The 13,754-nt window shown below is 46.8% G+C and overlaps 1 protein-coding gene across 1 annotated transcript in view; it reads right to left on the reverse strand.

The window, feature by feature from the left end:
* The window catches only part of FAM180A (family with sequence similarity 180 member A), a 12,591-nt gene extending 3,128 nt beyond the window's left edge, over positions 1 to 9,463 (reverse strand). Inside the window, exon 1 of the mRNA XM_007466588.1 lies at positions 9,388 to 9,463. Within this exon, the coding sequence (XP_007466650.1) occupies positions 9,388 to 9,463 (76 nt within the window). The remainder of the gene's footprint in view (positions 1 to 9,387) is intronic.
* Between the last annotated feature and the right edge of the window lie 4,291 nt (positions 9,464 to 13,754).

The following is a 13,754-nucleotide window of genomic DNA, read 5'->3' on the forward strand; positions in this document are numbered from 1 at the left end:
TGCTGAGTAGACACTCCCAATTTAGCCCAATGCTTCTCAGCCTTGACTGTACATTAGAATCACCTGGGAGCTTTATAAAACTACATGCCCTAAAGATGTTTAAAAAAAAAAAAAAAACTACATGCCCAAGGCTGCCTCCCAGGCCAGTTCATGGGCATCTCTGGGGTGGATGTAGGCATCGGGACTTCTGACAGCTCCCTGGTGTTACAACGGGCAGGCAGTGTCCATAACCACTGGGTTACCCAGACCCACCACCAAGCAGCTGGTGCCTGGCTAGAATTCAGAGCTCACTCCCATCCAATGAGGCCTTAAAGGGGCATCTGAAGAGACCAAGTCCCTCGTGTTCTTGGAGACAAGAGAGTGGCGGCACAATGAGGGGTGTACTTTGACCTTACTTTCTCCTTGGTGGGAGGTGACACTAGGACCAGAACTGATCCTGGACCAAGATGTGGCCTATTCCTTCTTACCATGAAACCCCTTTTCAAGGTAGGATCTGAGAGCAACTCCTTTATGTCTTCTCTGTTATTGTGAACTGAAAGGTATTGTTCCCTTTAAAAAAATTCACACTGCAGCAGGTGAAGGGGATAGGAGGGAACAAGGTCCTGGCACAGGGCCCTTTCTGCTGCCTCCCGGGAAGTTATTCAAGGCAAGACCTACACGCTCTTCACTCAATTGCTTCTCTGCGAACAGCCACTTCCTTTAACATGCACACCCCTGGTGGACCCCTAGTTCTCAAGAGTTGGGAAGAAAATACTCCCTGATGCAGAGCTGGGCTTAATAATGGAAACGTTGCTTCCAAGAGGCCTTGTTCTCATAATTTTTAAAATAATAACACAGTTTGGGGAAGATTGTTAGAAAACAATTCAGCCTCTGGACTAGGGCTGATCACTGCTTCAGAAAGTATATGTGGGGAGCACCGGAGTCTCACAGATGGGCCCCTTCTCCCTTCTTCCCACCTTCCACGGGTACCCCTCACGTTGCTGTGGCTGCTTTGACGGTGTGTGGGGGGCAGGGGCTTTAATGGCCCTCTGCGCTGTGACGTGCAGCCAGCTCTGGGGCAGGCGTCTCGGCAGCTGCCCGTGTCTGACTTCCTGTGCATGAGGCTAGATCTGGAGACCTGAATTCATCTCCACTGAAGATGCTGTCGGTGGTGGGTGAGAGATAAGCTGTGTCTGGCCCACGTCGAAACATTCAGGTAAGAAGTTAAACGACTAGCCACTCCAGATGTCCTTGTCCATAATGACAGAGGCCGGACCCTGCCAGAATGCAAATGGCCCAACCAAGAGCTGACCAACTCCGAGAGGTACGCACGCAGACCTTTAAACCAGACCGGCCCCCACGTGGTTAGAAGAGCAGCCCTGTGCCCCTAGGAAGCCTTTCCCTGGGACCCCACCGTACACTGTTGTGTTCCTTCTCCATCTCCTTAATTCTCTTTTTATCTTCTTCTTGCATCCTTTCTGCACATTTCACATCTTGCTGTCCATTGCTGGCTCCTGGGAGGGAATGAATTTTATGCTTCTGCCTGACCTCAGTGTCTGCATAGAGCTCAATATATATACTGAGTGCAGTCTCAATATATACATTTTGGAATGATTTTAAAACTAAACTAGGTATTAAAACAACAACAAAAAAAACCCAGAACATCCCTGGAGACTCTCCAATTCAGGCTTTGCTGGTTTTCCTTCCTTTCCCTTCTGCCCCATCTCCCAAATTTATGAGGTCATTTTAAGTTCGGCTCCCTCCTCGCCGTGAGCGATTATAAGCGGCTTTGGGCAGCCCAGTCTTCGCGAGGCTGATAGTTCTGAGACATGAATGCTCCAGCTGGACGGCTGTTAGCAGCTGCACCCTCTCGGAGGGAGAAGGGAGAGAGGCGAACAGGGTGAGGAGGTCAGAGACTGGCAGAAGGATCCCACTCCCTCTTGGGCACCACCTGAGTGTGGAGCCTTGGGCAGGAAGGCTGCTGGGACAGTGTTGTTAAGATCACTGACTTTGTGTGTCTCTTCTGCCTGGTGTAAAACTAGGCCGATTTGTTTCTTCCTTTTTCACTTAACGCTCCACACCCAGCCCACACTCCGGCTGTTTCTTCAGGTTGTGAATATGCCCACAAGGACCACTCGGTGTGATCAGGGGACTCCAGAGACTCCCCCATGGCCTTGCACGAAGGTCTGCTGCACTGGCCAGCCTCGGGCAGGGGGGCCAGCCCCTCCTCCCCGAGCCCCCGGACTCATGAGCCTTCAGGGGACATTGTGAAACACTGGACCAACCTGCATGGAACAAAAAATTTACTTGCTAAAGTTCACGCCACATGCACTAAGTTAGTTCAGGAACTGGATCCAGGGATTCACGTGTCTTAGCATGTTCTGTCCGTGTCTTCTATTGAGAGACACATTTGGACCTCAGGCCAAAGTTGTTCAAATGTGGAGCCCGGACATCCTAACAGCTTATGAGCTCACTGTGGGTCAGTCAGCATGCTTGGTGCTTTCCTTATGTACCTTGTGAGGCAAACATTCACATCTCATTTTATAGATGAAGAAACTTGGAGGCTAAGAAACTTGCCCTTGGCTACCCAACTTGTTTGTAATAGGCCTGAGATTAAAATCCAGGTCTCAAGAGCTTCAAAACCCAACTGCTGTATTTAAAATAGATAACCAACAAGGACCTACTGTATAGTACAGGGAACTCTGCTCAATATTCTGTAATAACCTAAATGGGGAAAGAATTTGAAAAAGAATAGACACATGTATAGGTATAACTGAATCACTTTCCTGTATACCTGAAACTATCACAACATTGTTAATCAACTATACTCCAATATAAAAAAAAATTAAAAACAAAACAAAACAACAAACAAACATACAAACAAAAAACCCCCAATCTCACCAATAGGGTGAACCACGCTATCTTTTTGTAGGCGCATCTGCCACAAGACTGGGCGTTCTTCAGTTGTGTGTAACCACGGGAAGGATACATGTAGTTAATTAGGAATGAATGAATGCATATGGTATAAAACATACTCTTAAATGAATCACACATATTTAAACAAATCTCTAACTTTGATAATGTGATATACAAGGTCATATTTCTACAGCCCTATGATCATTCTCTTGCACCAATCCTCCTTTCCTTTGCTCCCTCTTTGTTCCTTTGCAGTCACTAGGCAACAGCGCACCCCATCTCTTTACCTGTTCCACACCTGCACCTGGGTTAAGTGGTCTCACTTGAAATTCGTGATCGTTATTCTCAGGAGGGGCCCCGAAATGCTGCCTGACCATTACCCGTATTTCCTGCTTCCCCTCACTCTATTTCAGCGTGAAATGGATGATGATTTCACACCTCCTCCTTTCTCCTCAAACCAGTTACCAGCCTCGTGCCCAGATCCTCTGACTTCCCTTCTGTTATTGTGTCCCTGCTCTTATCTCGAGCCAACTTGTCCCCGCGTGCACGAGGTCTCCAATAAAGTTGTCGCTCACCTTTCCACCTTTCCCACATCATTAATTTTCCCCTCTCTACCGATCTTTCAAGGCAGCATGAAAACATGTTGCTGCTGCTTCTTTAAAAAAAAATCCCCCCTTGCTGGCTGCTCTTCCTTCCCCTCCGTCTCCTCGCCTTGCGGTCTCCGGGCCACAGCCTGGGTCTCTCCCCTCTCACTAGCCACACTGACTTCGTAAGGATGTTATGCTGTGTATTTCCGGGCCTGACTTCTAGATATGCAGCTGCCTGCGGGAGAGTCTCCTTTTGGATTTGTAATAGTTGTCCCTCCTGATCTCCAACCCAGTCCCAACCCCCGCCATCCATCATACCTGCTCCGCACCTCCTGCTTTGTCTGCTGTCTTCCCATCTCTCGTAGTTGCTCAGGTCAAAACCTGGGAGTTGTCAGTTATCCTTGCCTTTTCTCTTTCTTTCACATCTCACACCCCACTAATCAGCAAATCTTGTTGGCTCTACCTTCAGAATATATCTGGAATCTGGCTGCTTCTTACCACATCCCAGCTAGCCTCCTGGTCCAAACCTTGAACATTTCTCCTAATGGTGTCTCTGTTTCCATCCTTGGCTGCCAACTTCATCCTCCTCATTGTATTCTTTTTTTTTTTTTTTTTTTGGCCACACCACGCAGCATGTGGGATCTTAGTTCCTCTGCCAGTGGTTGAACCCGTGCCCCTGGCAGGGGAAGCACAGAGTCTTAACCACTGGACCTGCCAGGGAAGTCCACCTCATTGTATTCTTAACACAGCAAGTAAAGCGATTCTGTGAAAACATAGGTTGGATGATGTCAATTCTCTGCCCAGAAACTTCTATGGCTTTCCATCTCCCTCAGAGTAGAAGCCAAAGATCTTCAGATGGCCACCAGGTACTACGCAACTTGACTTCTTACTACCTCTCTGCACTCATCTGCTATTATCCTCTGGCTCATGCCCCTCTAGCTGCAGGCCTCCTCACTGTTGCTTGAGCTCATCAAGCATGCCTCTGCCGCAGGACCTTTGAACTTCTGTTCCATCTGCCTGGAATACTCCTTCCCTGGAGACTGCATGGCTCACTCCTGTGTTTCCTTCAGGTCTCAAGTCACCTCCTCAGTGAGGCCCTCCCTGACTCTCCTATTTAAACTTGTGATCCTTTATATCCTCTAATCTGTCCCAACCTTATTGCCATCCAATGAACCAGATAGTTTATTTCTATATGTGCTTATTGTCTGTTTCCTTTCACTAGGACGTCAGCTCACAAGGGCATGGGATTTTGTCTGTTTTGTTAATGCTGTATTTGCAGTGCCTAAAATCCTGCCGGTGACTGTTGAATGAATAAACAATCCCATAGAAACACATTCACTCTCCTTGTTACTCAACTCCATTGTTTTCAGAGTGCCTCACCAAATCCTTCTCTTTTTAACAGGGTGATTCTGGATCTTATTTGCAGTTACAGGTCCTGGGTAATTATCAGAAAGTAGATGTTGTCTCCTGTCTCCATCACACCCTCCCTTTATCTATGAGGAACCCCTGTTTGGGTCTAGGAGAAACCGATTTTTTTTTTAAATGGAAGTATAGTTGATTTACAATATGTTATGTTAGTTTCTGGTGCGCAGCAGAGTGATCCAGACATATGTATACACACACACACACACACACACATATATATTTAGTTACACATATATATTCTTTTTCATTATAGGTTATTACAAGATACTGAATATAGTTCCCTGTGCTGTACAGTAGGTCCTTGTCGCTTATCTAGTTTGTATATGGTAGTTTGTATCTGCTAATCCCAAACTCCTAATTTATCCTTTGCCCACCCCTTTGCCCCTTTGATAACCATGTTTCTTTTCTCTGTCTGTGAGTCTGTTTCTGTTTTGTAAATAAGTTCATCTGTATCATATTTTAGATTCCATATATAAATGATATCGTATGATATTTGTTTTTCTCTGACTTACTTCACTTAGTAGGATAATCTCTAGGTCCATCCATGTTGCCGCAAATGGCATTATTTCATTCTTTTTTATGGCTGAATAGTATTCCGTTGTGTATATATGTACCACATCTTTATCCATTCATCTGTCAGTGGACATTTAGGTTGCTTCCATGTCTTGGTTATTGTGAATAGTGCTGCTATGAACATTGAGGTGCATGTAACTTTTCAAATTATGGTTCTCTCCCGATATATGCCCAGGAGTAGGATTGCTGGATCATATGGTAACTCTATTTTTAGTTCTTTAAGGAACCTCCATACTGTTCTCCATAGTGCCTGCACCAGTTTTCATTCCCATCAACAGTAAAGAAGGGTTCCCTTCATACCCAGAGAAGCTACTTTTAATTATCTCAGTCAAGGCTTGCACCTGCACCTGTCTTGCTCCCCAAGCCTTACCTCCTTCAAGCTTTCTTGCCCAGATGTATAGGCAGAAGCCTCCCTAAATGAAAGAGCCTATTTTTGCTTTGAGCTTGATCTTCTCTTTGACTTTTTATAACCTGGGATAAAAATCTCTTCTTCCCTCCCATCTCCCAAATAGGTTAAAAAAAAAACAGAACAATATTAAGACTGACCATGGTTTCCATGTAACTGTGCACAGCATCTGTACCAAAGAGCTTATTGGAAAGGAATCACACTGTAGACCATATCATACCAAAATACAACCATAGTTTTAATGAATCAGTTGAAGCAACTCTATGGAAATGACTGTGGGTGTGGAAAGGAAAAGCTCTCATTTATAAAAAGTCTTGCCAGATCCTACTGATGTCATTTATTTTATTTTTTTTTAGCGGTACACGGGCCTCTCACTGTTGTGGCCTCTCCCGTTGCAGAGCACAGGCTCTGGACGTGCAGGCTCAGCGGCCATGGCGCACGGGCTTAGTTGCTCCGTAGCATGTGGGATCTTCCCGGACCGGGGCACGAACCCGTGTCTGCTGCATCAGCAGGCAGACTCTCAACCACTGTGCCACCAGGGAAGCCCGTCATTTACTTTTTTGCTCCTGGGCCAGCCCTTCAGAAACACAGTGATGTTCTGAGGTAGCCAGGACCTTGGCCCTGTGTGTTGGGGTCCCCTGAAGTGCTTCTGAAAGGGCTGCTGTGTGTTGGCTCCCCTTGGCCAGAATGTGCCACCACCCAGGGGGAGCACCTGGAAGGGATGGAGGGGCGTGAGTGAGGACATGGAGACTCTGTCTCTGCAGACTGGGTTGGGGGAGTGAGATCCAGCTCTAAGCTTCCAGCTGAGGGATCTGGGGAGTGCTAAGTTCTCCCCCATCCTCCAGCTTTCTTACCTGTTAGTGGTCAGAATAACGCCTCCTAAGGCAGTGACCATGAAGTGAATGAGGTGGCCTCTTAGTCATGCTGGACCAGTGAGTCAGTTGACACTTACTGAAAACACCCACCCGGGGCCCTTCCCTTCACGGAATATTGACGACTGAAAACACACACAGCACTAAACTGGACACGTGAAGATGACATAAGGCCACCCTTCCTTATGAAACTGCTTGTCAAAGAAATAACATATGTATTTAATAAAAATCAGATACTTATAGGAATTAATACGTGTGTGTTTTTTTTTAAGACTGGCTAGTTCCCTGCAGCCCCCCAGGCAGTTGGTGTGCCGGCAGGACCTGGGTGGGGCTGGGACTTGGGCCAGGTGTGTCCACTTCCCAGCAGCCTCGCTAACCACAGGTGGGTCCCTTGGTCTTAATCAAGGCCGTGGGGCTGGAGCAGCCATCCTGGCACAGGGAGCTGCCTCCCAGAGCGGAATCCTAGAGAGCGCGTCCGAGGGAGACGCTGGAGAATGGTAGGAAAAAAAGATGTCCTGACGGCAGGGTGTATTCCTTTGGGGTTTATTTCCACACTTCTACCCGTGGAGGCAGGGGGTGGTGCTGGGGGTGGGGGTGGGGATGGAGGAGGGGTTTTGTAGGGAGAAGTCGCCCTCTGACTGTTTCCAGAGGGAATTCTTCTAAATTAAGCCTAGCACTGGGGTGGGGGGCAGGGTTGGGGTAAGGATGCAGGTGAAAGGAACAGTTAATACATTTGGAAAAATTGGTTTTTCTCTGGGTGCGTCTCCCATTCCGTCATAAAAAAAGGGCAATTGTGTATTCCTTTTATGATTAGAAAAAAATGTTGAAAACGAAAAAAAAAAAAATCAACTACGTGGAAGACTTCTGATGATGGTTGGAAGGGCTCCGCATCATTTGTTGGCCCCGAACACTGATATGAGCGGCTAATCCAGCACTTAACATCAGCTGCCTCACCATGGCCTCTATCTCAGCTGTGTTGGCCTTGCGTCTTTATACAGATTGTTATCATTATTGGGGCGCAGACCCTCCCCAGTGAGGAGGGGTGCAGTCAGAGCAGCTGCTCTCAGGATGTTGCTATAGAACCGAAAGGTTTTCCGTTGAGAACCTCAGACTTCCTTTAATGAAATTTTTTCCTTTTTTAAGTGGTAGGTAATAGCTGACATTTATATAGCTCCTCATTTACAAAGCGTTTTATTTACATTTTTCAATATGACCCTCACATGACAACACAGTGAGGGTCAGTTTTTGTTACTGTTAATATGTTATCTGTTCATGAGCTAAAGCTCAGAGAGGTTAAGTCTTCCCAGACATCACACAGCCAATTAGAGGCAGAACTTAAATCTTTGAGTTCCTTGCAGGATAGCTCATCATGTGCCTATTGTGTTTACAAGCCTTGTAACAAATCCAATCATCTCATTTGGCTTTCTAACAGCCTGTGCGTTAAAGAGTGGATATTATCATCCTTTTTTAATAGGCAGGTTAAGGAAGGCCCCCAGTGTCACACAGGGGTAAGTGGCAGAACACAGCGCCAAGGTCTCTTTGCTCTGTGCTTCCGAGTGTTGCCCCCAGAGTTTGTGCACGTGATGAGCAGGGAGATGTGTGTGTGAGGGAATAAAAACCCTAATAAGTGCATTGGCTTTTTCTTTCCCCGGTTTCACATCTGCTCTGCGCCCCAGCTGGCCGTCCCTTCCTTCCCTGACACTCTCATTGAGAACCAAGGGGCTCATCCTCTTGTTGCTGTGCAGTCGTTACCCTATTTTGGATCTCTGGAAACACCAGTGAGCCTGACTTCTTTTTCCAGTTCTTTCCAGGAGAGAGACCTCCGTTGACTTTAGGCAGTGGAGAGATCTCAGTTCAGATCAGTGTGGAGCAGTCAGCACTATTGGTCCCTTGCTTCCTAAGTGATAGACCCTCATTGACTGGAGGTGCCTCCAGTGTCTGCCCACGGGAGCCATAAACGATGCCAGGCCGGCTCGGAGAAGCTGTGTCCCGAGAGCAAGGAAGTCGGCCGTGGGGAGCAGCCTTGTTGGGCTCCTTCCTTTCCGAGGGGGCTGGCCAGGGCGGTAGCAGCCGGCAAACACGAGGGTGCTGAGGGGCTACTCGTCCTCTCCTGCTGCTGGACCAGCTCTCTCCAGCTGGATAGATGCGTCCACTGCTGCTCAGGAAGCAGCGTGGAGCCCTCCATGTGGACACCCCACTCCCTCCAGGTAGCAGGCCTCTTGCCGGTCAGCACCCCCAGTCCCTTCATGTCAGTATCAGTCCCGAGCACCTGCTCTCCGCACGCCCTGCCCAGCTGCAGCAGCCTGGGGGAGAAGTCAAGGGAGTCTGTCCACATTCTACGAAGCAAAGATGACTTCCCTCTGGCCTGTCAGAAAGGGATGCCCTCTGCATTCTCCCCCTCGACCCAGTTCCCTCAGCGACTTTGATTTTTTGGTGTCATTTCCCCCATCACCTTCTAATACCTTCTAGCATGTCGAGAAACATCAAGCAATTGGCAGAGATGAGATAAAAGGAGGGTGCAGGGCTTCTAATTTCTTCCTGCTCTCTCCATTTCCCCCCCCAAATTCCTAATTGTATTGAAGAAAGAAGAATGAGCATCAAGCAAACAAATAAATTAAAAGCAACTCACCCCTGCTCCACCTGTGCGACAGAGTGGGCTGAGCGTCGTAATACAACAGCAGAAGCAGCAACGTCTTCCAACACATCTTTTCCTCCAAAAAGGTGAAAAGTCGCCCTCAGACCCAGTGGGACCCCAGGAGCTACAGGTATGCCCGTACTGGTCCTCCCAGTGTGATGATATCGTTCTTACCTCCCCTTCTTTTTCAGACCTGTAGAGGTGCCCTCTCCTGCCTCAGAAGGGTAGAGGCAAGGGCTGCCTCCTGGGGAGGACAGGAGCGGGACCTCTGTTAATCCTACTCTCTCTGGGATTGGGCGACTGGGCTTCCACAGAGAGACTCTGTTTTTGAGCACATCTGGAGTGACTCATGGGGCATGTGATCTCCTTGGCAGTGGGGTGGATAAATATAATTTCTGTACTTGAGTTCCATGTGTTGGATGCACCCACTGGAATTTTTCTTTAACAAACAGACTTGCGGAACTTGTTAGAGAGCCCGGCAAAGACCTGGCTGCTGTCCCTGTACACACACACACACACACACACACACACACACACACACACACACACACACACACACACACACACCCCCCCGGCGGACCCAGTTCCCTCAGCGACTTTGATTTTTTGGTGTCATTTCCCCCATCACCTTCTAATACCTTCTAGCATGTCGAGAAACATCAAGCAATTGGCAGAGATGAGATAAAAGGAGGGTGCAGGGCTTCTAATTTCTTCCTGCTCTCTCCATTTCCCCCCCCAAATTCCTAATTGTATTGAAGAAAGAAGAATGAGCATCAAGCAAACAAATAAATTAAAAGCAACTCACCCCTGCTCCACCTGTGCGACAGAGTGGGCTGAGCGTCGTAATACAACAGCAGAAGCAGCAACGTCTTCCAACACATCTTTTCCTCCAAAAAGGTGAAAAGTCGCCCTCAGACCCAGTGGGACCCCAGGAGCTACAGGTATGCCCGTACTGGTCCTCCCAGTGTGATGATATCGTTCTTACCTCCCCTTCTTTTTCAGACCTGTAGAGGTGCCCTCTCCTGCCTCAGAAGGGTAGAGGCAAGGGCTGCCTCCTGGGGAGGACAGGAGCGGGACCTCTGTTAATCCTACTCTCTCTGGGATTGGGCGACTGGGCTTCCACAGAGAGACTCTGTTTTTGAGCACATCTGGAGTGACTCATGGGGCATGTGATCTCCTTGGCAGTGGGGTGGATAAATATAATTTCTGTACTTGAGTTCCATGTGTTGGATGCACCCACTGGAATTTTTCTTTAACAAACAGACTTGCGGAACTTGTTAGAGAGCCCGGCAAAGACCTGGCTGCTGTCCCCGTACACACACACACCCACACACACACACACACACACACACACACACACACACACACCAGCGCCAGGGGCGAGGGCTACAGCAAGAGCCAGGTGGCTTGCCTGGCAGACATTGGGCTGACTGAGCCCAGAGTTGCCTTCAGGACAGCAAAGTCATTGTGGTGTCTGGGCTGAGTGTCACTTGTTCCCTTCCCTGCAGCTAGCCCTTGAGGAGCAGGAGAGAGCTGCAGTGGCGCCTGGGTATTGTGCAGGCAGGTGATGATCCAGGGGCCCACAGGTGACCCCATTCACATTCGTGACACCCCGATTTCTGGACTGTCTAGATCTGGTACCAAATCACTTTGATCCTCTCAAGCAAAATGGTAGTGTTTTTCCAAGATCATTCTTTTGGCATTAATTAATTTTTATTGAGATATACTTGGTATATAACATTGTGTAAGTTTGAGGTGTACAGCGTGTCGATTTGATACACTTCTCTGTTGCAAGATGATCACCACCATGGCTTGAGCAACCAACTTCATTGCATCATTTAATGATTCTTTTTTGTGGTGAGAACTTTTAAGATCCATGACCATTTTTAAAGTTCTGCCATAGACACCTTGATTTTGTCCAATACCACTTCCTCGCCTTCTCTGAAATTATAGACGTACAATGCTAAAGCTTGTGGGATATTTAAAGTTGATTTCACTCTGTGGGTTTCCAAGCTGTGGAGGTGGTACCAGGGTGAATGAGCTGCTGGAAAGGACACCCCTTTGCTTCAATCAGAAGTGCTTTTTTATCTGTTAGAGGAAGTTGCTTGAAAAAAAGATAACTTGGCCACAACATTTGCAAAACACTGATCTTTCTAATATTAGGAATAGCTGTTGGGTGCTTACTTTGCTCCAGGCACTGTGCTAGGTGCTCTCATTGTATTCATTGATTTAATGCTTGAAGCAAACTATGAGGTCCATATAGAACAACCCTCTCCAATGGAAATATAATTCGAGAAACAAATGTAATTCAAAATGTTCTAGCAGCCATGTCAAGAAAGTAAAAAGGAACAGGGAAATCAGTTGTAGTAATACCTTTTATCTAATCCAATATATCTACAATATTATAATTTCTACATGTAATCAATACAACTTTGAGAAGATATTTTCTATTCCTTTTTCATACCAAGTCTTTGAAATCCAATGTGTATTTCACACATTTAGCACATTTCAATTCAGACCAGCCGCATTTCAAGTAATGGCCGCAGATGGCCAGTGGCTACTGCATTGGGCAGCTCTCGGCTAGAAGGTAAGAGGGCGGGTTCTGCAGCCAGAGGACCACAGTAGGTTTAATTAATGTCCATCACCTCACATAGTCACACTTTTTTTTTTTCCTGTGTTGAGAACTTTTAAGATCTACTCTTTGAGCAACTTTCAAATATACAATACAATGTTATTAACTATAGTTACCATAATATATGTTACACCCCCAGAACTTATTTATCTTATAACTGGAAGTTTGTACCTTTTGACCACCTGCACCCATTTCTCCCCCCTCCCCCAACTCTGGCAACCACCAAACTGTTTTCTGTTTCTGTGAGTTTGGTTTTTTAAGATTCCATGTATAGGGACTTCCCTGGTGGCACAGTGGTTAAGAATCCACCTGCCAATGCAGGGGACACGGGTTCGAGCCCTGGTCCGGGAAGATCCCACATGCCACGGAGCAACTAAGCCCGTGCACCACAACTACTGAGGCCTGTGCTCTAGAGCCTGCGAGCCACAACTACTGAGCCCACGTGCCACAACTACCGAAGCCCATGTGCCTAGAGCCCGTGCTCCGCAACAAGAGAAGCCACTGCAATGAGGAGCCCGTGCACTGCAGCGAAGACCCAATGCAGCCAAAAATAAATTAATTAATTAATAATAAAAAAAGATTCCATGTATAAGTGAGATCATATAGTATTTGGCTTTCTTTGACTTATTTCACTTAGCATAATGCCCTCAAGGTCCATCCATGTTGTTGCAAATGGCATAATTTCCTTCTTTTTTATGGGTGAATAATATTCCACTGTATTTTTACATACCACGTTTTCTTTATCCATTTGTTGATGGACACTTAGGTTGTTTCCAGGTTTTGGTTATTTTAAATAATGCTGCAATGAGCATGGGGGTGCAGATATCTTTTTGAGATAGTGATTTCATTTCTTTGGATATATCCCCAGAAGTGGGATTGCCGGATCATACGGAAGTTCTATTTTTAATTTTTTGAGGAACCTCCATGCTGTTTTCCATAGTGGCTGCACCAATTTGTATTCCTACCAACAGCGCTTAAGGCTGCCCTTTTCTTGACATCCTCACCAATACTTGTCATCACTTGTCTCTTTGATGATGGCCATTGTTGACAGGTGTGAAGTGATAGCTCGTGGTTTTGATTTGCATTTCCCTGATGATTAGTGATGTTGAGCATCTTTTCATGTATCTGTTAGTCACTTGTACCTCTTCTTTGGAAAAACGTTTATTTGGTTCCTCTGCCCATTTTAAAATCAGTTTGGCTTTTTGCTATTGAGTTGTATGGATTCTTTATATGTTGCGGATGTTAACCCCTTGTCAGATACATTATTTGCAAATACCTTCTCCCATTCCGTAGGTTGCCTTTTCATTTTGTTGATGGTTTCCTTTGCTGTTCAGTGGACTTCCTTTTTAAATCTGCAGAGCTTGCCCAAAGGACCTGGCACAGGACTGGGTGCTTTGCAGTTGCCCCTTGAATATTTTTTGATTGATGCTGAGGCTGAGAAAGCTTCCACTCCCCCTGTTCTCTTGCTAGGAGAACTGCCATGAGCGAGGAGGTTGCTGGGGAGGGAAGATGGACATGACTGGCCTGGCCACTGGTCCTGGAAACCAGGACCAGAAAGCACAGTCTTGGTCTCTAGTCCTGGACTTTCTCATCTTCAAATGCAAATCATCAAACTGTCACCTACTAATTACTAAGCTCGGATGAGGATTAGCTTTTGGATCTGGGCTGGGGACAAATGTGTTTGCTACTCATTTCATTTGATAAAGGAGGCCCTCTCTCCCACCATTTC

Source organism: Lipotes vexillifer, unplaced genomic scaffold (assembly GCF_000442215.2).
Source record: "Lipotes vexillifer unplaced genomic scaffold, Lipotes_vexillifer_v1.1 scaffold71, whole genome shotgun sequence".
Taxonomy (NCBI): Eukaryota; Metazoa; Chordata; class Mammalia; order Artiodactyla; family Lipotidae; genus Lipotes; species Lipotes vexillifer.